The sequence below is a fragment of the Callionymus lyra genome, chromosome 8 (genome assembly GCF_982586985.1).
Source record: "Callionymus lyra chromosome 8, fCalLyr1.hap1.1, whole genome shotgun sequence".
NCBI lineage: Eukaryota > Metazoa > Chordata > Actinopteri > Syngnathiformes > Callionymidae > Callionymus > Callionymus lyra.
The window spans coordinates 2,627,990-2,655,813 of record NC_141825.1 but is presented as its reverse complement, the minus strand read 5'-3'; the positions used below and the strand labels follow the sequence as shown (position 1 = coordinate 2,655,813).

Below are 27,824 nucleotides of genomic sequence, written 5' to 3'. Positions count from 1 at the left end.
GGATAAAGAAAATTGATCTAAATTTCATGATTTTCATAGAGTCAAATTTTCAGTACAACTAACGTGAAATGGTTTACATTGGAGGAAGATTTGGCAACAGCAGGCTGGGGTTTAATCATTGTGAAACAGATGAGGTGAGGTTGTCATTTCACCCGACAGTTTGGGGAAAAACAGTAAACTCTTTCGCAAAAGCAGAGATGAGTGTCAAATAAATCTTCTTTCGTAATGATTTATTTTTGGAAACTTTTATTAAATGGGACAGGCAGATGTTGACATCTGGGGTTCAGTGACATCACAGAAGGTATTTCCTGTTTTTGTTGCAGCAGTGACGCAGAAGTCTGAGAAAGGTAAAGAATGATCAGAAGGTTTGTCTGACGGTAGGAGGTGTGTTCAGGGTCCCTCCCTTTCCAGCTCCCTAAACTTCCGAGGGGTAAAGAGTGCTTCGGTGTCTTCCTCCCACAGTCTTCCTCTCCTCTAACACAGATGCATTACTCTCAGCTCCTGTTGCTGTGGATCTGCAGCTTCTTGCCAGGTGAGTGATGACATCACACGACTGCTCCTGTTTCTTGCTGCAGTGATGATGTTGATGTGATTCAACAGGTAAAGTCGTGCAATGACCAATACTTGTTTATTTATTTTTAGATTGTGCATAATTTAAGTACCTTATCCTCTGTAAACTTTTTCTGTTATTAAGATTTTTGAATTGTTGTAATCTGATATTCAAGACTTTTAAAATGTACTTTCATTGAACATATAAGTGTCTGCTCACAATTTAATTTTTCTTAAAAAAAAAAAAAAAACGTTTTCCTAATTTCCCAAACCAATATTAAAACGAACTATTTTTTTTCATCTTACTGACAATAAATAATTAATAGTTAACAATCATAAATAATAATGATACATACATGATATTCATCATAAGTAAAAATGATAATTAATAATATAAATAATACAAAAGACACATTTCAGCTTTTAACATAGATATGACTTTTATTTTTTCAATGTTATTCATTGTTTTAAAAATGTATATGTTTAGGAGCATTCATTTTTTTTTTTCACGTATTCTATTTATTGTTGGCTTTCCCTTTAACAAATAACTTCTATATCTATGTCCATGTGTTTTCATTCAAATTAAATTGTTGTATACCTTTTATCCCACATCAGTCTTGCTTATTCACATTGTATTTTAATCTTTATTTTGATTTTTTTTCTATTTAAATGATGTGGTTATTTCACTGTTGACTATTGGCCTGAGTGGATCAGAGTTAAAAGTTGAAATCCTTGCTCCACATATTTGGTTGTAACTGTGTGGTCAATTTTAAACATCCTTTTATTTGAGGGCGAGTGTGTAAGCTCCAGTTTTCCGTGTGTGAGTGTGTGCCTGCAAGTGTGAGAGGTTGACCATAGCTGTGGTTTACTCCACCCCTGCGGTGCGCTGTGGTGTACATAACAAACCACAGCAAGCCACAAAAGAAGTTTAATTTCTTTCTTTCATGGAGTAGCAGACAAGTTAACACTAATAAAACACCCCGTGATGAATTTTCATTCAGTCATTGTACATGAAGTCATTTTAAGTACGAGCCAAAACAAGGTTTATGTGACACATCTATTTTCCTACGACTTTATTTTGTCATCTTATATTTGAACTCAAGCATTAATTAACAGTTCATTGTTGAAGATGTTACTGCCTCAGACTCTATATGTTTACAATAACTTAACCACTTATTTTGGATACGCTTAAATAACAAATCAAAATAAGCTAATATATCTTGAAAGTAAGAAACTTGGATCCACTTTGGATCAGTACTTCTTAAACATCGGAGGAGGATCTTTTGATTAACACAATAGTGATGTGGTTTTTTTCTATCCCTGTCATGTCCAAGGTTTAAAATTGATCCGAAAAACATCTTTGCCATTAGGTCCAGTATATTATTCAAAGTATTAATAAATAACAAATATAAAATGATAAGGAGAATTCACAGATTTAGATTAGTGCGAACAATTGTCGCTATGCAGATCTAAAGATGTCGACACTTTTGGTGGTTTAAATTGAATACAAAATAAAAAAGTACACTTTAGTTTCTTAACTGTCTTAACTGATTGAGACAAAGGACAATGAAACATCAGTCAGGTAACTATCCCTCTAACCTCTGACCCTGCGTCACCTTGTGACCCCTGAGTATCTAATTGTTTCCTCCAGCTGTGAAAATGACTTGTGTGTTTTCGGAACATGTCAGCATCAGGACCAAAGGGCAGAAGTGTTTAGGAAGCAGGCATGAATAAGAAGGAATGTTTAACACAGTGGACACACATTTGACTATTATTATAAACATGGTTGTGGTTCAGTCATAATAATCAGATCCAAGACCGAGAATGCTGTTTAGAACCACTTTTTTCTCCCTTTTTAACAAATATTTAAAGAAAAGTTATCACTGTCAAAGCTGACTCAAGTTTATGATCTATTTCCATGATAACTTTAACAACAAAATAACCCATTTTAGACAAACTAACAGCTGAAATGATATTTGCAGCTGGATGATATGATTTTATTGTCTAAAAGCAGTTTACGAAGCGTGAGGTTGTCGGGAAGTATGAGCACCATGACAAAAATATGGTTGTTGAGTAGATCAGATGATTGGTGAACAATTTTCCTATTGCACACAAAGCTGATTGACCGATTGTATCAAATAAATTGTTATTATCAACCTGGTGAAAGGAATCAGACTGGTCTTGATGATCTTAGTCCGTCGGCTACCAAAACTTGAGTGTGTTCATTCATTATGTTGGTAACTGGGCCAGGTGACGACATCATGGTATGAATGTAAAGTCTTCTTCAGCTTCATTCATGGAAGAATCTGTCGGCACACATGATACCGTTCCCTGTTTATTGTTATGACCTCATAAAACAGTAACGTTGACCCTAGTTGACCTTTCACCTCCAGGTATTTTGATGGACTGTGACGAGGAAGGATGAAGAGATTGTTTATTTCTGTGGACTCCCCCTGGGAACTGTGACAATATCTCTCAGACGTATACCTTTCAAAGTATAGCTTTTATTAAAAATAAGCTATATTATTCCTTTAAACATAACTAAGCCACATTTTCAGTCGAACAAAGAAATTAAAACACTTTCAGTGAAATAATAAGGGATTTAACTTAAGAAATGTATAGATATGTAAAATAAATTATATTATTATATGTATGGCATCATATTGAAAAGGTTTCATTTATTACTTTACTTGATCTTTATGCGTTTAAGTGACTTGAGAAGCCATTTTCACAAACATTTATTCAATAAAATTTACATTTAGATAATAGTAGATAATAATAAAACCAATAAAATGTCATGTGGTCATGTCATGAAATACAACTTTTATTATTTCAATATATTCTTTTTGTCTTTCAGGTCTCCTACTTTGCTTCAACTTTGACTCAAGAAATGCCAAAATTATTAGAAGTCCCAGAAAGAACCAGTTTGGTTACACAGTCCAACAGCACCAGGCGGGGGGACGACAGTGGTGAGTTGTACAAATAAAAACGTCAACAGCTTTATCGTTATCAAATGATTCCATGTGGCAGTTAGTTGTCATGATGAGGAACAGTCTCTGTATTTTCCAGTTTTCTTCAGGTGACATCACCGTCTGTGTGTCTGATCAAAATAAAAACATCGGAAATGTATTTATTCTAAGTGACGTGGAAGTTTTTACATTCTGGAAAGACAAATCTATTTCCAGGAAAGTTGTTCAGTGATTTGTGATTCACGGAAGGAAGTTTTCCACTAACAGTTGAGGAAGCCTGCAGGTTATTTGTCCAGTGATGATGAGAAGCAGGATGAGGAGAGAGTGGAAGTAAAATGAGAGAGCAGGAGAGTGAAAGAAAATTAGGCTTGGAGAATGGGTCAAGATGGATGGATGGGTCAAGATGGATGGATGGATGGATGGATGGATGGATGGATGGATGGATGGATGGATGGATGGATGGATGGATGGATGGATGGATGGATGGATGGATGGATGGATGGATGGATGGATGGATGGATGGATGGATGGATGGATAGATAGATAGATAGATAGATAGATAGATAGATAGATAGATAGATAGATAGATAGATAGATAGATAGATAGATAGATAGATAGATAGATAGATAGATAGATAGATAGATAGATAGATAGATAGATAGATAGATAGATAGATAGATAGATAGATAGATAGATTTGTCGCAGACGTAGGTGAATTACATGTTCAGACTGAAGCTAATAATAGCAATCAGACATCTTTCATGGCTCTGCTGCTGGTCAATAATTATCTGTCTGTGAGTCTTCAACACCAGATGAAGAGGAGGCTTCTCCTCCTGGCATTGTTGAAAGGAATTCTGGGAATTTGCCCAATTATTCCGGCAGCATCCGAGCAGCTTTAATCAGTGGATTAAACGGGGGCACCTGCTGAGGTGATGATGTCAGGGGTTGTTTGTCTGCGGCTGCAGGATGCGGTTTGTGTCAGCCTCAGCTCCGCCTCTGTGATGTGGACGTGTTGCCGAGGGAAGCTCTGCCGCTCCGGTATGTGACTCAGAATCCAGTCTTCCCAGAACGCAGCCACATGTGGTGGTGTTTACTCCAATAACTCACTCGCTGTCTGACACCACAACCGAGTTTTACTGCGGAAAGCTACAGCAGCTGGTGTACAAATGGCCTTTGACCTTTGCCCTGAAGTTAAAGATTCATAACAATATTTACTGATAAAATATTAAGCAGCCACACCGATCTTTGGAAATATATTACAGTCGTTGACCTATTTGACTTTAGCCAAAAATCCTTGTGAGTGAAATATCTCCAACCTGTTTTACGGGCCATTTTCATTTTGCTACGTACAAGAAATTCACATTAAACGCAAACATATTTTCCCACCTTGGGCAAAGTCCCTTTTTTTATATAATCTGTTTTATTGTGCACCAGGTCATTATTTATGGGCTGGTATATCATCAACATTTCTTTAGCATTACGTAGGAAAAATGATGAAACTTAAACCCGATTATGTGTCGTGGGGTGGTAAAGTTTAGTTTATTGAACCCTATCTATCTATGAAAAAAAATCATATAAATCATGTTCAATTATATGTGATGTTGTTAGCTTGAGACCTTGGGTCCTTTCAGGAGATAAAGGATGTCACCCCTGTCATGTAGGGTAAACAGTGTCTTTCCAATGCCAACATACAGTTAGTTAGTGTTACATGGCGGGGCCTTAATCATCATTTAAATAAAATAAATATTGTTTAACAAACCTCAAACATTAATATTCATTTCATTATAACTGTATGAATTTATATGCATTTGGTTAAGAAAGGATTATTTCAAATTAATGTTAGGTGGTACTTCGATGTCTTCGGACTTTCCAGGTGTGAATAAAAGGGTCATGATTTATACAAACAATACCATTGTAAAATCATGTAATACACAACACTTTAACTAACAGTTTTCATTCTTTTAAATACACTTGACAAATTGTTACTTCCTCAAGAGTTCCTGACTTTGACAAATTAGGTCACACAAACCACATTAAAGACGAGTCATTAATCCGTGACTCACTTGTTCTTTCATTGTTTAGCTCCTGTTGAGTTTCCGTTGCTTGTGTCCAGGTTGTTGGTTGGAGCACCATTTGAAGCCACAGGGGAGCAACAGACTGGTGATGTGTTCAGGTGTCCTCTCGACACCAGAGACGCCTCGTGCAGTCGATTACAACTCGGTGAGGAATAATTTAAAAAAAAGATTATTAAAGGCATGCACCTTGTCTCGCACACAAGCCCAGGCAGCAGCCAGTGATGATCTAAGGACAGTACATCCAGAGACATCTGGTCCTTGTGCTGGTTCCAGGCGACTGTAATCCGTTATTGATCTTATTTTGAGCAATTCCAACAAACGTCACAGAGGATGGGACCCCGACACTCTTCACTGATGGGTAACATTAACTCAGAGAAGTGAATCTGGCAACAGCATGTCTTGGATTACTCCACTCAAATATTCTCCAGTTAAGCAACTGGAAAATTTTATTCTCCCAACAATCCCTGAATATGAGCTCATCTCACATATTTAAGGTAGTAGTCCCTCGTATTAGAATTAAGAAATTACCCTTAGCAAAGTCAGCTTCAAGGGCCACACACAGCCCTTTCACTTTATTGATCTCATATCATGACAGTATTACTACTCATTGACCAAGAAGAAAATCTTTATCTTTATTAAAATAGATCATTTTTTTAGACTAGCTTGACTCTAAATCAATGTTTTTAGAGCCTTTTGCACTGTTATAAAAATTGTGTTTTTCTTTATCCTTTTTTCTTTTGGCCTGCCCCTTAAAATACCACAGATTATGATATCGCCCTAAATCAAATGTAATTAAAGTTTAAAAAAATTGTTTTAAAAAATTTAAAATCCAATTAATCACATAAAAAGCAACATTTACCAGGAAGAGCAAAAAAAAGGTCTTTCTTTTACTATTATGATTCAGGGTTTTCTCTGAAGTAAAGATATTGGGAAACATGTATTCAAACATATAACAGACAAATCTTCCTTGTCTTTGACTGCCTCTCTCTGAATCAATCCTGATGTTACTGTAAATAGGTATTATGTTTTTCCTCCTGTCTTTCGGCGATTCAGTGGCATGCCAGTTATTTTCCTTGAGTTTATGGAGCACATTTTTGCCACAGGGATGTTTTTCATGAGTGACGGAGCATGACACCGTTTGTTGTACTTTTTGTTGTCATTAGCTGTGTTCTTTTGATGTGGTCGATCAAAATCTGAGCCAAAAAACAATGGCCTGGTGGCCAAAAAACCTTGATAATTGATTCAATTTTGAATATAAATAACTTGAATTAAATAAAAGGAAAATAAGAGTTCAGTTATATAACATATAACTCAAAATCTCTCCTCATTGAGTACAACCTGGCTAATTCTCTCTCTCTCTCCAGGGAAGGTTTCTTTAGATAATGTGTCGGAAAGAAAAGACAAGATGAGACTGGGAATGACCCTGACGTCCAATCCTAAAGACAGCAGCTTTGTGGTGAGTCACATGACTTCAGTGTGAGATGAATGATAAGACTGGAAAATCCATGATAAGTGCCTGATAGCCATGTGTTTTGTGGCAGACTATTAGTTTAACTTTTGGAAGCCCTGGAAAATCAAATGTTCCTATTTTTATGTTATTAACATTTTTTGTGGTTGACTTTTAACACGTTCTCAGACCTGTGGTCCACTGTGGTCTCACGAGTGTGGGAGCTCCTTGTACAGCACTGGGATCTGCTCCAGAGTGGGACGCAACTTCAAGATGTCGCACACCCTAACCCCTGCACTTCAGAGTAAATGTCCAGGAAGCTTCGGACTCATCTGTCCAGCATCCTTTCCAATCTTTTCATCTGGTGTTTTTTTTTGGGTTACAGGATGTGAGACCTTTATGGACATTGTGATTGTTCTGGATGGTTCCAACTCTATATATCCCTGGTATGAAGTCCAGGACTTCCTCATCAATGTCCTGCAGAAGTTTTATATCGGTCCTGGTCAGACACAGGTGGGTCTATTGGAACAAATATAGACAGGAAATTAGAATAGGAAATTCAAAAGATATATGGATTGATGATTAACAGCATTAAAACCAAAAAGTCATCAGTTTTATTACAGAATACAGGTTTATTTTATATATTTGGCTTCAATAAAGTTTACTCAATGGTCTTTGCTGCTCCTCCAGCCATCTGTAAACACGTCCCGCTTTGTTTATACAACAATTCCCTTAGATAGTTCCGGGATTGATGACGAACCAATCACACAAGAGTGGACGTGGTTATGGTAAACAAGATTTCATCTCTAGATAAAAGGAGCGTTCTCAGTGGGCGGGGCTTAAGCACATTCAAAATTTTAATGAAAAGAAAGTTCTGTACAAACAGAAACATACTGATGAGTACAATAGAGGTCCAAAATCTATTTAATAGACACTTAAATCAACACATTAGTTGCCCTTTAAAATACATTTGCGGAAAATGTCTGTGTATATCGACTATTTAGCAAATTATTGTTAACAAATATGTTACTTACTATCACTGGACTACCGTACAATTATTTTGCTGACATCCCTGTTGTCACTGTGTGACACAAATGTGTATAATGATGATATATGATATCCTCCTATCAGGATGCAGGGTCTTAGTGATGTAAAAGCTTCATTTGTTGTATTATCAATATATTTGAAACTATGATGTATATATTTATATCATAGGTATGCACAAGTGCACAATTATAATCTACTATTAGAGGGGAAAGAATGCAGTCGTTCACTTGATAACTTCATTTACCTTTGGACTTACAAGGTGGGTGTAGTCCAGTACGGCACCAGGGTGGTCCATGAGTTCTACCTTGGTGACTATCAGTCGGTGGAAGATGTAGTGGAGGCTGCCAGAAGCATCGAGCAGAGAGGTGGCGAGGAGACTAGGACGGCTCTGGGCATCAACGTGGCAAGGTACGACCGGTATTACTGCCCCCTAAGATCTCAACATACGAACTACTGTCCAGGTCTCAGGCGTTTAAGCGTGGTGGGAGAGCAGGAGCCAAGAAAGTGATGATCGTGATCACGGACGGTGAATCTCACGATAGTCCTCAGCTGCTGCAGGCGGTCAATGACAGTGAGAAAGAAAACATCACCCTGTACGCAATTGCTGTGAGTGCCCTTTAACAAACTTAAAAAAAAAAAAAAAATTAACAAATATTTAAAAGGTAATCATGAGCATAAATATGTGATTTCACTATTTTCTTTTTTGTTGCATTTGTAATATTAGTACAATGTTTTACATAAAGAAATATAGTATAAATAATGTTGTTTTTCATCATCTAAAACATGAATAATGTATTCATTTTTTTTGTAAAATTCTAATGTTCTAAATCTTTACACAATATAACTACAATATTACTTATATATCGAAAGAAAATGATTAAAGTCAAGTCAAGTCAAGTTCTTTTATTGTCAAATATACATGTATCAAGACATTCAGCATAAATGAACCCATGAACATTCAGACCCACGATGCAAAACATGAATACATTAATTAAGACATTCAAGAAAATAAATAAAAATAAATAACCAACAAAATGAAATAAATAATCAATAATAAATAATAATGATAATAAAAAACATCTTATATTCAACTTTGGTTAAGGAGTGTAATGGCAGAGCATGTATGAATTAAATATAGTGTTGTAAATATTGAATTGCTATATAAGCGAGTTATAGACTCAATTATCAATTTTTCCTTTGTTTCTTTCATGTGTTTTGACCAATACGAAGGGGAGATTAACAATTAAGCTTTTTGTATTTTTGGACTTCGGGAGGAAACCAGGGCGCCAAGAGGAAACCCACACGAGAACAATAGGAACATAAAAGCTCCTTGTTTAAAGTGAAAATTTGTTGAATTGAAATATCATGATTTTCCTTCAGGTTTTGGGTTATTATAACAGGAGAGGAATAAACCCTGAAGCCTTTCTGAAAGAAATCAAGTTCATCGCCAGCGACCCTGACCAGGAGCACTTCTTCAACGTGACGGACGAGTCGTCTTTGAAAGACATCGTGGACGCTTTAGGAGAAAGGATCTTCTCTCTGGAAGGTCAGTAGACATTCAGCTTCTTGAATTCTTGGTTAGTACAAAACAATTATATTTATTTTTGTTTCCATGTCATGACTTCTGCTGCCAGACAGCACCACAAATAAAAGAGCAACCCTTTAAAAGAATGTTTTTGACTGAGTTTTTGTCTGGGATCAGTGGTCCAGGATTTATTGATGAGAATGTGGAAAAAAAATGTAAAAAAAAGAAATTATCAACAAATATTAAAAATATCTTGTTTTTTTTTTTTTTTTTACAGGAACCAGTAGTCAAGGACGAGGCTTTGGACTTCAGATGGCTCAAGCTGGGTTCTCCTCTCACTTTGTCAGGGTCAGTCGACACAATGTGCTCAATAATTAGATGTCTTTCCTTTTATTAGTCCCACAAGGGGAAATCTTAGATTTTAAACTACACAGAAGTGACTTTAGTGTGACTGAATCTGAACAACTCTCCCATACAAAAGCTTCATTTCATTACTAGTTAAGGCAAGATTAAAGTTGATTTAAGATTTGCTCATTATTGGTGATAAAAATGTGGGTCACAGTTATATAATGCAGCTCAAAGTCAGAGTTTTTCTATGTTATTTTATTGATCTGATCTCCCCAAACACCTGAGGTGGATGGAAAAAAGATTCTAATCCAGACAAAACTAGAGCGAATTCCAGCATGGAAATGTTGGAGTGGAAAGTTGTGTGTGTAACACAGAGCAGATGGGTTCACACACACTCTTACGCACACAGATATTAAAATGCATTAACAGAGTTTCCTGTTCTCTGGTTTCAGATATCGAAGGTAAAAGAGGAATCTTTTTTGTCTGACTTTTAAGATAATAAACAAAAAAATACTTTCCTATAGAAGGTGCCAAAACTGTGTCAAGGCCAGAAATTTGATTAGAGGGGAACTTTTTAAATTGTGATCACATGGTTCTTGACAAACCACATGTTTTCGAGTCTTTTTCGAGAGCAATTCAGAGGCTGTGGAATAATTCGGGATACACAATGAAATGCTGTAGTTTTTACACCGTAGGAATGTGAGTATCTTCCAGATGGGGGCAGTCTTGGAATTAAGAGGAGGGATTCTATTCTATCATTTTTCTATTGACATTTTGTGCTAGTGGAGAAGAGGTTTTTAGCTTCAGAAATTAGTATTAGTATTAGAAAAGTAGTTTGATGTTTGTCACATATTCTTATTGTGAGTCACATGCATCGTAAGTGACCTAGTCTTTAAATCAGTGTTGCATTTCATTTTGAACCAACTATACGATTTTACAGTTCTCGTGAGCCACATAAGATGTATCGATGGACAGGCCTGGAGTTTGACACGATTAAAAAATTCAGTCATCGTCTTCTGCTTAAACACACAAAAAATAATATAATAATTAGACTTGAATGTTCAACACCATTATCTGGAAAAAACTTTTTTCTTTTTTTTGAATTTCAAAATTGACATTAAATGAAACTCTTCTGCTTATCAGGCAAATAGAGATGAAGTTAAGTGAATCACCTATCACTGCTTTACAAATAAATTCAATCTTAGCTTAATATCTAAAAGAAAAAATATATATAAATCCTTAAAAATCGTCTATAGTGTCAAGACACTGAAGAGAGGCTCTCTTCATAGAGATGTATGTTGGTGCACTTACATCAGTTATATAGTAGTGTTTATGTTTCAGCCTGTTGACAGGATTAACTTTACTTTTACAATTGATTTTCTGCATGAATTATCCTATTGCCATTGTTACTTCAAAACCTAAACCCTGCGTTTCTTCAGATATGTAATCCAGCTGTTTGGTCTGAGGCAGTCGTTAACAAACATTCTGGAAAATGACACGATTGAATAGAATGAAATAAAAAAACTGGATGCTGAGTTTGTGTTTATCTAACACTTTGGACCTCTGATCTGTATTGGCAACTTGCTGTTGGGAAGATGGAAATATCAACAAACCACATAAAGTTGAAGATCTAGAACACGCTGATGAAACTACACACACTTTCTTATGTCAATCCAGATGCTCCAGTGAAGGACATGTAGACACTGATATAACCAGTGCGTTGTCTGCACCATGTGCACATCATACCCTGCTATCTCCTGCCAGACATCTGCTCTCCCTTTAATCTGAATTGATGACTCAGCTTTAATTACTGTCACATCTGAACTTTTGAACATTTCATTATGTGAATCTTGGGATGGAGTGTCTGTGGAAAGGTGCAACGCTCTGACCGTTGGACACTGAACCTAGTCATTCATTCACTTAAAAATCTGCACTTTTGAACCAAAGAAATACATATTAATTTGACAGTTTAATACAATTGTCAAAAGGTCCTATCAAGATAAAAGGTTGGATTAAGTAGCTCTAAACTTACTTCAGCAGAACCTGATATAAGCAGTTCTCTGGACAGCTGCAGCCCAAATGTAAATGTTGAAATACTGTCTTTCCTATATGTTTCTTCTCCAGGATGGTATTCTGCTGGGAGCAGTGGGCGCCTACGACTGGAATGGTGCCGTGCTAAAGGAGATCAAACATGGAAAGGTTGTTCCTCCAAAGTCGTCTTATCAGGCAGAGTTTCCAGAAGAGCTGAAAAATCATGGAGCCTATCTGGGTAACTTTTTGTGTGTTGCCACAATCGTTAAAATACGATCTAAACGGTATTATATGGCTACAGGCTACTCAGTTGGCTCCCTGGTTACTTCTCGTAACGTGCAGCTTTACGTGTCTGGCGCTCCAAGGTTCAACCACACCGGCAAGGTCATCATCTTTACCCTAAAAAACAACGGTAGTTTAACGATCCTGCATTCACTCTTGGGTCAACAGGTGAGTTGGTCGACCATAACTCCAGCTATGATGCTGTGTAGCTGCTAAGTCAGTGTTCTTCCTTTCTAAGATCGGGTCTTATTTTGGAAGCGAGCTGTTGTCGATGGACGTTGATCAAGACGGCCAGACGGATGTTCTTCTAGTGGCAGCACCAATGTACTACAGTCAGGGCTGGGAGAGAGGAATGGTGTACATTTATACTGTCACTGCCAAGGTACAAACTGTGTAAAAATTCTTTAGAATTAACCAGCAATAGTGAGGTAGGTTATTTTCCCAGAGATGTGAGCAACACTTCCTAAACTGTGGAAACATTTTGCCAACTTTTGCTTATGGCTCTTTTAAAGATTATAGAGGGCAGGAATGTGCAGGAAGACGGTTGTATTGGATTGACATTTCACCGACTTTCTGAAGATTGGTCGATGTGGTTACCCCCGACCACAACCACTTTGCTGTGATTGGTCAAACATCAATCTATCTATCTATCAAGCTTTGCCAAGCAGCGTCTTCAGTTCCGGAAGTCGTCCTCTCTAAGTGACTTGTCCTCTCTAACTAAACCAGGTATTATTCCAGCTGGTTGGAGTAGTGGAGCCCATTAATCCGTCATAATAGGCTCCACTCTTGTAACCTCTTGTTCGCTGAGACTTTAGCTGGAAAGAACTTTATAAAGTAATAACTTCAAAACATGGTCATGATGAGAGACTTACTGCATCTTGGAGAGGAAGACTTCAACATTTGAGTAAGTTAGTCAGGAGAGTTGGATTTTCACATTCGTTGCCATTTAAATGTATGATTATTTCCAATCATCAGACAGAAGTCCAAACAAACGTCTTCCATCTCAATTGAAAACTTTTGTAGATCAAGATGGTTCTAATTAAATATATGGTTTCATGCAAATGTATGGAAATATCATGCTCACAAATACCGTGATAGACCCTGGGATTATCAATGTGCACGAGAACCTTAGAAAAATATAATCTAATCTTACATGTTATGTATTCATTTTTGGCTCTCAGCGGTGTATGGAGTCACACTAACTGGATTTGCTGTAATGGTTGACTACAGGTTGTGCTTTCAGGTGTTGTTTGTTCTGGATGGATACCTGATGCCTGACATCTCTCAGAACTCTCGATTCGGTACTGCCATGACCCAAATCCCTGACATGAATGGAGACGGGTTCCAGGAGCTGGCAGTGGGAGCACCACTTGAAGATGACCACCAGGGGGCTGTTTACATCTTCCACGGCCATATTAAAACCATATTACCTCAGTACAAACAGGTGAGTCCTGTTCACACAGATTTCCTCGACATGGCTTGATTTTGTTCACATACTACTCTATCTATCACCTCTGCAGCGCCTGGCAGCAGCTGGGTTTTCGGCAGGTCTGCAGTATTTTGGGCGAAGTCTGCATGGTGTGCTGGACGTCAACGGTGATGGACTTGTCGACCTGGCGGTGGGAGCACTGGAAGCTGCTGCCATAATCTGGTCAGAATGGAACCTTTTCAATCAGAACTATTACTTATGCTACAATGACCCTGGTCAGCAGCGCCACAGTCATAGTAGCTGCCGCATCCATCACTTTCAGCTGTATTCACAGAGGCAACCATAATCACATTCTGTTGAGTTTATGAGGACAACTTCTTTCGGAAGGTCTCGAGGTGTGGTGCGGATTCGGGCCAAGCTGACCTTTGAACCAGAGAAGGTCAACATTTTTAACAAGGACTGCAGGCGAGGAGGAAAGGATGTGACCTGCATGTCTGTTAGTGTCTGTCTGTCTCTGGAATCCAGGACCAGGACTGTGGGAGATGTGGGTATGTAACATTACCTTTTCAACACCATCGTTTTGAATAATAATATTTTCCATGGTCTATTTTTAAGTTTCTACCCAGTTGGCTCAACCTTCCAGATCACCAATTAGATAGAATGTGGATCCCAAAATGAAATTACTTTTTTTTCTGGAAGTGATGAACTGTCGTCTGCTCGTTGATTTCCCACCATGCTTTGTGTCACTGCCGGCGTGTGTCCACGTGGTTAATTAGTTTCAGATGATGGAAACATAACAGACATGTGAACTGCAGCAACTTTGACGCTGAAGAACTCAACACTATCATCTGGAGCAAATTACTGCGCTGACACACAGGGGCAGAAGCTTCAGAGTCGACAATCTTTTTTGAATCTTTAGGTCTCTCTGAACATTTCAAAACCCCTCACCAAGTTTCCAACCAGAGGCCTACTTGTCTGTCAAGAAGTATGCAGGAGACATGACACACAGCCTGCTTGGTGACATCATGTGCTAAAGTATTATTATCAAGCGTGTTGGATACCTGAGAGACAACAATGAAGAAAATTGTTAGAGTTGCCAACGTAATTAAAGACCTTCTCCGGGATAATAACCGAGGCGATCCACAGTACTCCACATACCAGGCAGTAGATACAAAACAAAAAATGGCACAAATGCAAAGATTTGAAAGATGATGTTTCTAGGACTGCCAAAAGAGTATTCATATTTTTCAGGATTTAAAGCTGGTAAAGCTAATAATTGTCTTGTTCTCTCTGGTTCTCCTCTCAGCTGCCTGGTTCAGTCTGTTCTTGGATGAGCGTCGTTTTCCTCCTCGAGCTCTCTTAGATGAGAATGATCGTCAGCAGCCAAGACATCTGTTCCTGCAGGCCGGAGGAGAGGAGACCTGCCAGCGTCTCGGCTTCTCAGTCCAGGTTAGACGCAGACACACACTTGCACGCTTTTACCAGTGTTTCACAGAAGTCTCATATGAACAGGAAACGTCCGATTATGGACGTCCAATTACTGTTGCCCTGGAGATGGGCCTACAGAATTTGGACCTGGGGCCGGTGTTGGACCCTGACTGGCCAACTACTGTGAGGACTGAGGTGAGGCACTTAAATCAGAAGTTTCAATCTGAGCAACATCCAAGGGTATTTAAAACAGTGAAGTTAAAGGGTTTGTTCATCCAAAATTCAAACTTCACTTATTTTCCACTCAAAATTGTCATTTCATCTCACCCCCATGTCTAATTATGGTAATGAGTAATCTAATTATCTTTCAGTATAGACGGTTGACTTAATGCGCACTAGAAGTGCTTACTCAATATTTACTCTAGTTCTTCCGGCCACCTCAAAATATAGACTTAAAAAATATATATTTCCGGAACAATTACTCTTGTCCAGGCTTCAATACAAGATGGATGTTACAGACGAGCACCATGGAGGTATTTGGATGTTTTTGAGTTTATATTTTTGGAAGAAGATGAAGACAAAGAGAACTGAGCTCCAGTTACTACATTAAAATGGTTATACATTTTATAACTCTAAAAAGGTAGTAATTACTTTGAAATTAATTTCCAACTCTTTATCGATTTGAGGGTGAGTAAATAATGACTGAAGTTTGAATATTGTGTGAACTTTCACTATTACTTTAAAAATGTGATAAGGTCAGTAGTTGTAGTAGTTTTTCTTTAGTCTAGTCTTTTCAGAAACGAGAAAAGCACTGAAACAGTGCATTCGTCCACCAAAGGGCCTCATTTTAGAAACACTGAAAACAATCAATGAAACCAAAGCTGGAAAAAGACAACTTAATCAACGTGATAACATTACTCACACTATATTTCAGTGATGCACTAATGAAGCTTCATGAAGCAGTGTCATTTTTTTTTTCGGAACCCACTAAATCACACTTTCTACTGTTTAATATATTACTTTAATTTGTATTAAAATCTCATTTCTATGCAATGTTAAATGAACAATAATATACATTTTACATTTCAAGCATTAACGTGAAAGTTTATTTATTTTTTGCAAATTTAATGCTCTTGTTTACAAATTACATGTTTCTTTTTTTCCCCTTTTAGGCTTCCGTAGAGAAATAGAACACCACCATAATAGTATCCTATTAAAATATCTATAAAAAAAAACCTACTCAAATATTTTTAATATGTTACTTTTTGAGTAATTGTGTGTAAAATACAAACGTTTGTGTCTCAGCTTCACTTCTGGAATGGCTGTGAACAAGAAGATGTGTGTGTCCCGGACTTGATCCTGAACACACACACTGACTTGATGGATGTTCAGTAGGTCACACAAGTGCACACCTTAAAATACCCATACAAACACATCTACCACACTAATAGTTACATCAATTGATTTACAGGAAGTTCTGCAGTGCGGAAGATCGAGCCATGTGGTCCATCTGTAGACACCAGAGGGCGAAAGAGAGCACAGTGTACGTAGTGGAGGCGGGACGAAGGAGGGTTGTAGTTTTCGGTCATCTGGAGAACCGTGGCGAGAACGCTTATGGAACCACAATCAACATCTCCACCTCCAATAATCTGATCTTCTCCAGCCTCATTGTCAAGGTTTAATTGATCTGAATCATATCTTTGATTGACAAGTCTTAAAGTAACTAAGTGTGACCTGATGTTCGACAGGACCAATCAGACATCCAGATGGAGTGCTTCCCAGAAAACTCTTCTACCAGTCAGCGGAGATGTAATATCAGCGCCCCTTTTATGAAATCCTCGTCTCAGGTTTGTTTGAGTAGAAATATGTTGGGATGGAAACATGTTGCTATGTTTAAACAACAACAAGCTGTATTCTAAATCACTGCCATGACGACTTTCTTTGGCCAACAGAAAATCAAGTTATCGATATACTATGTTGAATGACTTGCCTCTCTTTCCAAAATATGGTAGTTAAAGCCAAAGGTTACATGTTTTAAGCTTGTATCAAAGATCTATCAAACAATATTTATTGACTGCAGTAAATCAGTCATTCTTAAGTGTTAAAATGAACTCACAGTGGCTGACTTTTTTCATTATTTTTGGATTGGGCAACCAATGGAAAGAAAAGTCTCAACACACTCTCATTGGAACTTGACATGGACTTGATTGTTATACATACTTGTATCTGTAAGGCTGGGACCCAAAACAGGACTCAGGCGCAGAGAAGGACGGTTTAGGCAGTCATTTAATTGACTCAAAGGAAGGAGGAGGAAGGCTCAAGGGCTACAAAACAATTAAACAAATGTCGACAGGAGGAAAAAAATACTTACTACTCAGTAATCTAGACAAAAAGAAAACACACTCCAGAGGAGGAAACTAACAGTTACAAAAACTGCTAAAATCAATCTTCGTAACAAAAACAACCCACTGCCTCTCTTTCGACCCATAACCTTCCCAGTCCATCACGTATAGCTTGCCCACGGCCACGGTTGCGTACAGCCCAACAGTTTCCTTACTTTGTAGACTGGTCCTCCATCAACCACTTCAGGAGGAGGAGGGGTTGGGGAGGCCGGGACCATGGGGCTCACCTTGGATCGGCTTAACCTGGCTTACAAGGAATGTGGGGTGGACATGGAGGGGCCAGGGCAGAAGCGGGCTGCCGGGCGGCTGCCCAAGTGGGTCAGCATCGGCGTATAATGGCATGAGCCGTGGGCACAGACACTTCTAGTTCTTGGTCTGCGAAAACAGGGGGCTCGTACCCATACACACATTGGAATGGTGAGTTGGGCAAAGAATTATGAGCATACCCATACCAGGTGTCTGCTACATGTTGAGGGGTTCTGTGAGACCAGGCACTGGAGGCCGGTTTCCAATTGTTGGTTGAGGTGTTCTGTCAGGCCTTCGCTCCGCTGAGTCGGCAGAACTCCCTCCAGAAGCGAGATACAAATTGGGGACCCGGTCTGGGAAAATGTCTTTGGGAAAACCATGAACTCTGAAAACATAGTTAATCATAAGTTTGGCCGTTTATTTGGTTGACAGCAGTTCGGGCAGGGCTATGAACCTGGCCATCTTGGAGAACCTGTCAACTACACTGAGGACCGTGGTTCTGCCTTGAGAGACTGGGAGCCCAGTGAGAAAGTCCATTGAGATATCCGCCCACGGTCTGGAGGGGATGAGGAGCGGCTGAAGCAGGCCCATGCGTGCCCTTGAGGATGTCTTGTTCCGGGCGCAAATCGAATAAGCCTCGACTAGTCCCGCACCTCTGGCTCCATGTACGGCCACCAGAACCTAAGGGAGATGGCAAACATGGTCCACCGAACTCCCGGATGACAGGAAAGCAGCTTGGTGTGGGCCCAGTGGATCACAGCTTGACTGGAATAAACAAATGATTATCGGGGCACCCACTAGGTGGCGGGCCCTCACCATTTGCCTGCTTACCCTCATCTTCTATCTGCCAAGTTATAGAGTCGTGACAGGGTGACTGGTTTGACATTCTGGGACCCTGGCCTGTAAGAAAGGGAAGAGGAAAAACTGTTAAAAACTGTTCCCACCTAGCTTTGTAAGGTTGCAGTCGTAAGGTTTGTGAGAAGGCAAAGACGTGGCCTTGGTTTAACTAAAAGGCTTGGCTGCTAGTTCCCCATCTCTCATCAGCCCCTGAGTCTATGAGTATGCTGAGGTCTGAGCTGATGGCATGGTGCGTTACCTTATTGGGCGTAAGGTTCTGCGCAGTGGGATCAATTTTTTTGAGCTGACTCACCACCAGCGGTCTCTTGGCTGGGCAGGAGGCGACGAGGTGGTTATACTGCCCATAGTAGAAACACCAGCCCTCCTGACGTCTCTGGCGTTAGTCGAGCCCGGCCAAGCTGCATGGGTTAATCCTCCCCAGCCATGGGAAGAGGGTAATGGAGGAGGTGGAGGAGTGGGACGGATATTCAGCCAAACCGGTGCTTGAGAGCGTAGAGACCTCTCTGACGTCGATTCGCTGTCTTGTGGTTGCCGATGTGGACCATGCTCTCGCTCTTCCAGTCAAATGGGAAATTATGAATACATTCTTGGATTGGTTTGTGGTTAATGCATAGGGGGAGAGTTCATAGTGTATTGAGAAGTTTATGAGAAATTCCTTGCATTGTCCTGATTGTCTCCCGAGAAAAGCTCAGGTGACGGTAGCGTGATCCACGTCCCAGTGTTTGGAAAGATCTGAGCCGGAGCCGCCTCGACTGCTGGGGGCTCAGGTGCAGCAGTTGGACTGGTGGTCTACCTCGCTAACTCGGTCTAACTCACTATTTCTGTCTGAAACGCTTCCTGACAAGAGAGACCAGCATCCTGGGCATGCAGCACTGCTGTCCACTGGTTAGTCTCTGCTGAGTCCATACTGGCCAGTGTGTACTGTCAGGCTGGGACTCGAAACAGAACTCAGACGCAGAGAAGAGTTTAGCTTTAGTCTTTTAGTTGTCTCAAAAAATCCAACAGAAAATTACTCCAACGGAGAAAGGCTCGAAAGCCCATGACAGGGGAAACAAAGACAACACATGAGGGTGCAGGAGAATCAGAGATCAGTGATCGGGGAGACAGACAGGTGAGGGAGGGGAGAGTGACCTCAACACAGCGTGACAGAATAATATCTAATAATATAATAATAAACATAATACTGTTTTCTTTTGTATTTTTCCTCTGACAATATTTTTTTTTTGCCATGGTTCATTGTTTTGTTGATCAATTCTTGTACAATTATAATTTTAAGTTATATCAATGTTCATAAAATCTTACAGAACAAAAATATAGATCAACAAAAAACTCTTCAAAGTCACAAATACAGAATGGAAATGCATATTCACTCGACCATTTGTCTGTGCTTTAATATGTACAGAATCAAATTCCTCTGATGATGTACGACACAAAATGGCTATGGTTTAGGTTGTTGTTGTGCTTTCAATAACTGCGACGAGTTTTACTGATTTCTTTGGGTTTAATGGGAGTAAATCAGCTGTGAGTCACATTAATGAGTCGTTAAAGCAACAGACAAGAGAGAGTCAGCCGTTCCCCTCTTCGCCGGGTCCCTCTGGGTCGTTGTGATGAAAGTCCGTTTTATGGGTCCTGACTGGTTCAGATTAGTTTGGGCTTCCTGTTAACAGGACGTCTGCCTCGGGAAAAAAGACAAAGATGATAAACAAAGACTTGGTGATGGAAACTGTCGCTTTTAAAAATAGTTCGAATATTTATGCTTGTCTGTATTTAAACCTGCAAATATTCAGCAGGAGTATTGTGTGTGTGCTTTCCAGGTTTCTTTTCGAGTTGAGTTTGAGTTCAGCCACTCTGTACTTCTTGATCACCTTCAGGTTGTCATGGTAACCAGTAGGTGAGATGATTGTGTTTGGCATTCACAATAAACCTAAGCTCTGATTTGTTTTTTTTAATGTGTGTGTGCTCTACATGTAGTGAAGGAGAGGAAGGGTATCCAGACAACAACATCAACAACCTCTTCCTTCATCTGAAGTATCAAACCGAGATTCTCTTCACCAGGTGATTACTTTTTTATTTTCTCACATTTATTGATTTATGAATATTTATATAGATCATTTATTTAGAATTTTAAATTACAAATATAAGCCACTCATTTTTGGCAACTTAAAGACCATGTTTTGTGAGCCAATTTCCCCAATGTTGAAAGAATAGACTTGTTTATTTCAATCTAATGTTGTGAGTAGATATTCCATTTTTTAATTTATTTCACATATTTTTCATTTTTTATGTATTTTGACTTGAAAAAAGCAGAGTGGAGCAAAGTTTCTATTCTGCCCCTTATTCTCATGTTTTATTTTACAAAATAGATATTTGGCATGAACTTGTTGCTTCTGTCGTTGTAGTTGATTATGTTGTTTTTCTTATATAAATCATATTTTGGTTATTTTTTATGTAAAGCACCCCCATGTTGAGCTGCTCCTGTTTACATGCAAAGTCTATTCTTCTCTAGAGTTCATGCAGTTTTTGAGTAAGGTGTGGCCTCACATCTGCCATATTTTAAATTTTCACACACACACACACACACACACACACACACACACACACACACACACACACACACACTGAAACTGTTATCCTCTCTGGCTGCTACAGAAAGGTTAGCAGGACCACAGGTAGCTAAAATTATGAGCTGAACAAGAACCTGCATCAGGATGGAGGCAGCAGTGTGGTTTTGTGACAATTATGTTTTTTTTTTAATTGCCAGCATGCAGTTAACTGGCATTCAAATATAACATACAATATTTCTTTTAGAGACCCTTACCCTCCTAGATTTGAAATACGGGCAGACTCGTCCAACGCTGGGATGAGAAACATCCCATCATTTAATCTCACCTATCATGTGAGTAATATTTGGGATTGCATGATGATACTGAGGCCTACATGACCATGATGTTGTTACAGATCCAGAATCTGGGTCCGTTTGGGATTCAGGATGTCATCTTCAGAGCAGATGTTTGGTCAGTGAGTCCAGGCCGGAACCTTCTGTTGAATATCAGCCAGTGCAGCGTTGAACAGGTACAATACAGATGTCCCTCACACAATAGTCATTGTTAGCATTCATTTTATGATTAATTATTGACTTAAGGAGCATCATTTGTGAACTGATCCATACCATTTAATCCCACTGCATTCAGCAGTCAGCTGGATCTCATTGTGTCCTTCCTGAAATCCCAGCAACCAATCCTACCACAGCAGAAGACCTCACTGGCACTTCACAGCTGGTGAGTGTTTCAAAAATAACTTACGTGTAATAGACACCAGAAGACTTTGAAACATCCACAACAATGTGTGTGCATGTTTGTGCAGAATCAAAGCAACAGTCAGAGCCTTCAGGTTCAGTGCCAACTGCAGCTTCCTCCCTTAAGACAGGTCAAGGTCACTCTCAGAGGAACCTACCGACTTCCTGTTCTGCTGGCAGTGAGTGGAACATCAAACTGTAAACAGTGTCTTTGAAGAAAATTCAATGCTATTTGCAACAGTTTCAATAAAGTTGAACACAGACATTTACTCTTCATAGTGGAGAGACAACTGAAGACTTGTTTTTCGTTCCAGGTGACTTTCAGGTCACTTGATATTTTGACGTCGGCATCCATTCAGCTGCCAGCGTCCAGCACCATGTTCCTGCAGGAGGACCAGCCTACAAGAGAGGTCACATTTTCAAGCACTTATTTCTAGCTACGTCATTTGTCAACTAGGTTTTTTTCCTTAATGCCAACTGCGCCCCCTGCTGGTGATAAACTTGAATTTTCTTTTCGGCGTTAGACTTTTCTCCGTGAACAACAAGAACATTCAGATTAATTGACAATGTAAACTACTTATTAATAAAAACCGAGAAATGTAATTTATTTTTACATTCATTTTGTTTGCACAGATATTCTTGCAGCTCAGGAAGGACAGTGATATGAGTATTCCAGTTTGGATCATACTGGGAAGCTCACTTGGAGGACTTTTGATACTGGCCATACTTGTACTTGCTCTCTGGAAGGTACACTTTATTTCAAAAACACATGCCCTTTGCTGTGACGGTAATCTTTCCTTTGACTGCAGGTGGGCTTCTTCAGCAGACGGAGAAGACAGAAGGAGGACGAAATAAACGAGAAGCCTGGGGCTGAGCTGTGAAAATGTCACCATAAGGGATGAAATGACCTTATGAAGGAACGAAACGAAACTGACTGTTATTTAAAAAACACATTGAGAAGGTTGAGTGTGACCAACCAGAGACTAGAGGCCCAGTCCAGACCTGCCAAGTCAAACATACAGTATCACTGAAAGGAACTTGGATGAGAGGACCAGCCTCAATCTGGTCACATGACTTCTGGTTTACACTTAGTCATCAATAAACATTATTCATATTCAGTGGACCTTAACTTGTCTTTGGTAATAACTGAAGGCTTTCCTCCAATGTTCAACAATCTCCTGATAAATGTCTGTCCTTCACTTTTCTGTATGAATCCCGTCACTTAACGTCACTAACATTACTAACATCTGAACTGAAGTAAATACATGCCTCACATTTTTAAATACACTATTTGACTCAAGCAAACCAACTCGGATTTGTAACAGTGTTACTGTACAGAAGATAAATATGACCATCACACTATAAGTGTGTGTTTGTACACATGATGTTATGCACTTTGCTGTAAAAAAAAAGGACTCATTTATCATTTTTTGTAAATATTTCAGGTTTTTGATACTTGTCATGTAGCAGCAATATTTATTGTGTACAAAGGCAACAGTATGTATGACCCAACATTTCTTTATAAAATATTTTTTGGACAACAAGTCTCAGTTTCTTTTAAATCAGAAAAGGTTTGGATTTCATGATGTCAGTTTACTTTATTTAATTCAAAGTGTCATGCGCTGCTTGTATGACTCACAGAAACCTGCAGGTAAGTCGATACTTGAGGCTTTCGCTTGGACCAGTAGTACCAGTTTGAATTGACAAGTTATTTATTTTTTCCACTGTATGCCTTGTCCAATGAGGTCATTTGTTGTTTTTTTTACAAATAAAAAAAACAAAACAATTGTAGTGTACTTTTTGATATCTAGAAATAAACCATTCTTTTTTATTGACTTCAAATATATTGAAATATATTTAAAGTTAATTCTTGGCATCAACTGATAATACTTGGATAATAGTTGCAGAACAACATTTCTAGTATATTATGCGACAATTGATTTCATATTTTGTCTTGAATATCTATGGAATTATAATTCTATTATTGAATTCTTTTATCAATTTTGGTCTCAACTCCTAAATCAAGTCTCATGTAGTTTGTTTACCATGTTGTCTGAATTAGGGTTTTCCTTTTGTTATGTCATTAAAATATAAATACAATTAACTTGTCATGTTCATTAGTATTATTAATTTTAAAACAAGGTAAAATTGTTTCATTACCCCTTTCTATGAACACTTTTACAAACTCATTTTGTTATACAGCAGCCGTTTCAGTTTTTTCTGTTATTAACCATAATTGAAAAATGTGTATGCATCGTAAACATCTTGGGAGTGTGACTGAAAAATGAGGACAGACTTCAGAAGCTGGTCAGACGTGTATTAGACAAAAACATTCAATCGCAGCTTGATTTGAAAAATTAAAGTCATTTAAAAAGAATTACAAAACCAGTCTCATTTGGTTACAATAAAAACATCAGAGAACTTTTAAAAAATATACATTAGATAAAGTTATTACCAGGCTGTTTTTTGGAGGAAAAAAAAAAAACTGTTCCACACCGAGAATATCAGACAATCGTTCACAAAGAGACTGTCTTGTTGTCATGGCGTTAAGGCAAAAGAAGGAGCAGCTTATTTATCAACTGTTCAGCAGCAGCACCAACAATCAGCTGGCTTCAATTTCAAATATAAAATCATCCAAAACTAGCAATTAGTAAATCAATTTTAGTGAAACTCCACAAACTCCTCCAGAGTCTTGGGGATTTGGTTCCGGTAGGTGATGTGGTGCATGCGGACGGCTCGGGCTGCCAGACACTTCAGACTCATCTTCATCTGTGTCTTCAGCAAGATCTCGGACACACCGGTGGTGCTCTTGTCGAGTGGCGTCTTCTTCTGCTTGTTAGTCCGATCTGTGTGAGCGCCCGCCTCCACCAGACTGATGATGATGGCATGCAGCGTCAGGAAGTCACTTATAGGCCGGTTGTACTGGACGATGACATGCAGCGGCGTGTTGCCTTCGTTGTCTACGGCGTTCACCTGAGCGCCACAATCCAGGAGAAGCTTGGTCGCCTGCGCGTTTGGGAAACTGCAGACGTCATTGGTGTGGAAGTCATCTACAGGCGTGCTGGAGTTAATGGCTAGGTGGAGAAGGGAGGAGCCCTCACGGGAGCGTGGGTCTAGCTGAATTAGATCATAGATATGCTTGTTGATGAGCGCCCGTTCCTCCTCACTACAGGTGGTCTTTGTTGAGATGCATATCAGATACAAGAAGGTAAAGATGTTGGACTCCAAGTTGTCTATCATCTGGGGCTGCTCGGACTCTATGGCCGTTTCCACTCGAGTTTTGCTTCGCTGTATCTCCAAAACACTGCAGCTCAGGACCTGTTCTACCGCTGATGCCAATAAACGCTCCTTCAGGTGGACCATCTGAGAGAAGAGCTGGGCGAAACGCAGCAGGTCCTTGTGGGTGTTGCGGCTCCCTTTCTGGCGCAGTCGCAGCGCATGTAGCCACAGCTTAATGCACTGGTCGAACTCCATGTTGTCTGCGTAGACAGCACCCCGGTAGATGATGGGGTGAGACACGTCGACGTTGTCAGAGCCCAGAATGCGCTCTCGGATCATCAGTCCTTCCATGTGCAGGGCGTCTCTGTCTACTTGAATGGCCTCGAGCTCACGCAGCGAACGACATTCAACACGGCCACCGTACGCCTCAATAGGTGGTGGCAACTCTTTGGCTATGACATTTCCAGTATCTCTGTAGCGCTCCGTCATCGCCATGTGCAGATAGTGATAAGTCTTGTCAATGTTGTAGTTCTCCCGGTCATTGGCAAATGAGGCACCAAGCAGCTCTAAAGCTTCAATGCGGCACCGCGGATCAATGTCGGCGTGTTCTAGAAGCAGCTCAACCACCACTGCCTTGCAGCTCTCAGCTGCTACCTTCAGCGGTGTCATCCCGTGTCCATTCACCGCCATGACGGCGTGACATCTCACCAGCTCTTTCACGATCTCCAGCTGACCTGCTTCTGCCGCAAAGTGGAGAGCTGTGGCGCCACAATGAGCCTTGGCGTTAGGGTCTGCACCACACTCCAGCAGGTAGGCCACCACGTCTGCATGTCCTTTATAGGCGGCGATCATGAGGCAGGTGTTGTTAAACTTGTTGGTTATACTGATGTCAGCGTTGTGCTCTACAAGGTATCGGACGATATCAAGACGTCCATCGAAGCAGGCGGCACGCAGCGGCGTAGAGTTTGTGATTGTGGTGTGGTTGACATTGGCACCATGACTTAAGAGCAAACGCACAACTTCAAAGTGTCCTGCGCCGGATGCACACCACAGAGCAGTTGCACCATCGATGACATAACTGCAGAAGAGGAAGAAGAGATCATTTAGGAGGCTTTCTTTGCATACAGATCATTAACGTCAACAGTGTTTCTTGATGATCCAAAAATAAATACGATCAAGAGAAATTGCAGCAGTGGAAAAGTTAACAAGAAGTAAGGATCAATTCTTGAACCAAAGTAAGTAAGTAAGTATTTTTTATTTGTAGAGTGCTTTTCCAGACCAGGGTCACAATGCGGTTCAACAATCAAAACAATATTCAATAAAGTATATACTTTGAAGGTCAAGATACAACTGATAACACAACAGGAGTTTCAGAAAATCAAGGAAAAGCCTGAACAAATAAAAAGGTCTTAAAATGTTTCTTGAAGGAGTCAGTAGATCCATCAAGCGCAAAGAGAAAGGAAGATCGTTCCAAAGCTTAGGAGCAACAGCCTGGAAGGATTTCTCTCCTCTGGTCCTGAGCCGTGTGCGTGGAACCATCAGTAGATTGTGATCCACAGACCTCAGAGCCCGAGCTAGGGTGTAAGGCTGGATCAAACAGACTTATTTGATCAGAACTAAGATCAAGATTTAGATTGATCTTTAGATGATGTCCTCATCTTGTGGGTCGTCAGTTTAACCAAAAAATGTACGTGAAAAAAAGAAGACGAAGTTCTGTTTAGCCATGTCTGGACTTACTGACTCAATAAAAAGGAACAAAGTCCAAAGAACATAGATCAAATAAAAATAAGACAGATATTGACATATAAGAGCATCTTTTAGCAATTCCCACGAAAGCTTACCCATCGAAGCGAACGGTGCCAGTCTGCTCCGTGTCCACCCTGTAATGGTCCAGCAGGAGTCGGACCACCTTGTCGTGTCCGTTCCTGGCAGCGATGATCAGCGGGGTGGACCTCTGCCCGGCTTGGTGGGTCACGTAGCCGAGCAAGAATCGCGTCTCCTCGTCGGGTTGGTTGAGCAGAAGCGCGGCCAGCGTCAGGACTCGACCCTCGCTGGCTGCCTTGAAGACGAAACCGGCCAGGGACTCCATCTGAACTCGACTCGGAGCCCTCTCCCTGGGTTGCTTCGGAACTGAGGCCCGCAACGCACCGACCGGAGCCCGGCTCGGTGCCTGGACCCCGGCCTCTCTCGCAGCTGACGCCCGCAAAGCACCGTCCGGAGCCAACAACCTCCCATTAAAGAGTCCGAACCAGCCACGGGGCCCACATGAATCTCGAATCTTCTCCGTGGTGATCGGGGCTGAGAACCAGCGGAGTGAAGCGCCGGGTGAGACCCGGGATCTCGATCAGAAGTCTTGGGTCCTGAACAGCTGAGCTAGCCGGTTAGCTTTACTCGTCAGGTAGACGTATCGTCAAACAAAACAACGATTTACCAGCTTACTCAACACCGCAGGAAAAAAATGTATTCCTAAATTTAAAATTGAACTTGTGTAAAACATATATAAATAGTTCCTATTATAAAAAATAAACACCAACGAGTGACCCAAACCCCTCCTTCTATGTACTCCCACACCGGAAATGTGGTTCAACCTTGAAATACTTCCCACCTCCATCTACCAGTGGTACAAAGGTTCCGCTCTCTTTTTCATCCCCTCCCACTGTAATTACACTATTA

General features: G+C 40.0%; 2 protein-coding genes and 1 pseudogene across 3 annotated transcripts in view; 1 reads left to right on the top strand and 2 right to left on the bottom strand.

Annotated features, from left to right (window-relative positions):
• The window catches only part of LOC148072693 (zinc finger protein 609-like), a 64,005-nt gene that overhangs the window by 20,552 nt on the left and 15,629 nt on the right, over positions 1-27,824 (bottom strand). The window lies entirely within an intron of this gene.
• On the top strand, positions 478-23,082 carry LOC148072696 (integrin alpha-11-like; annotated as a pseudogene). Its single transcript, XR_015712086.1, has 30 exons — positions 478-532; positions 3,407-3,518; positions 5,633-5,739; positions 6,959-7,050; positions 7,231-7,345; positions 7,427-7,554; positions 8,348-8,496; positions 8,550-8,694; positions 9,469-9,634; positions 9,891-9,961; positions 12,086-12,230; positions 12,294-12,442; positions 12,513-12,656; positions 13,518-13,718; positions 13,795-13,925; positions 14,091-14,251; positions 15,010-15,152; positions 15,216-15,326; positions 16,437-16,522; positions 16,603-16,807; positions 16,880-16,978; positions 20,452-20,528; positions 20,609-20,692; positions 21,446-21,533; positions 21,596-21,693; positions 21,783-21,915; positions 22,001-22,111; positions 22,247-22,342; positions 22,566-22,679; positions 22,742-23,082. The product of XR_015712086.1 is annotated as an integrin alpha-11-like (transcript).
• On the bottom strand, positions 24,233-27,732 carry fem1b (fem-1 homolog b). The gene is made up of 2 exons (XM_087797931.1): positions 26,993-27,732; positions 24,233-26,229 (listed from the first exon to the last, which is right to left on the bottom strand). The coding sequence occupies exons 1-2, from the start codon at positions 27,238-27,240 to the stop codon at positions 24,594-24,596; spliced, it is 1,884 nt and encodes a 627-aa protein (XP_087654057.1). The 5' UTR covers positions 27,241-27,732; the 3' UTR covers positions 24,233-24,593.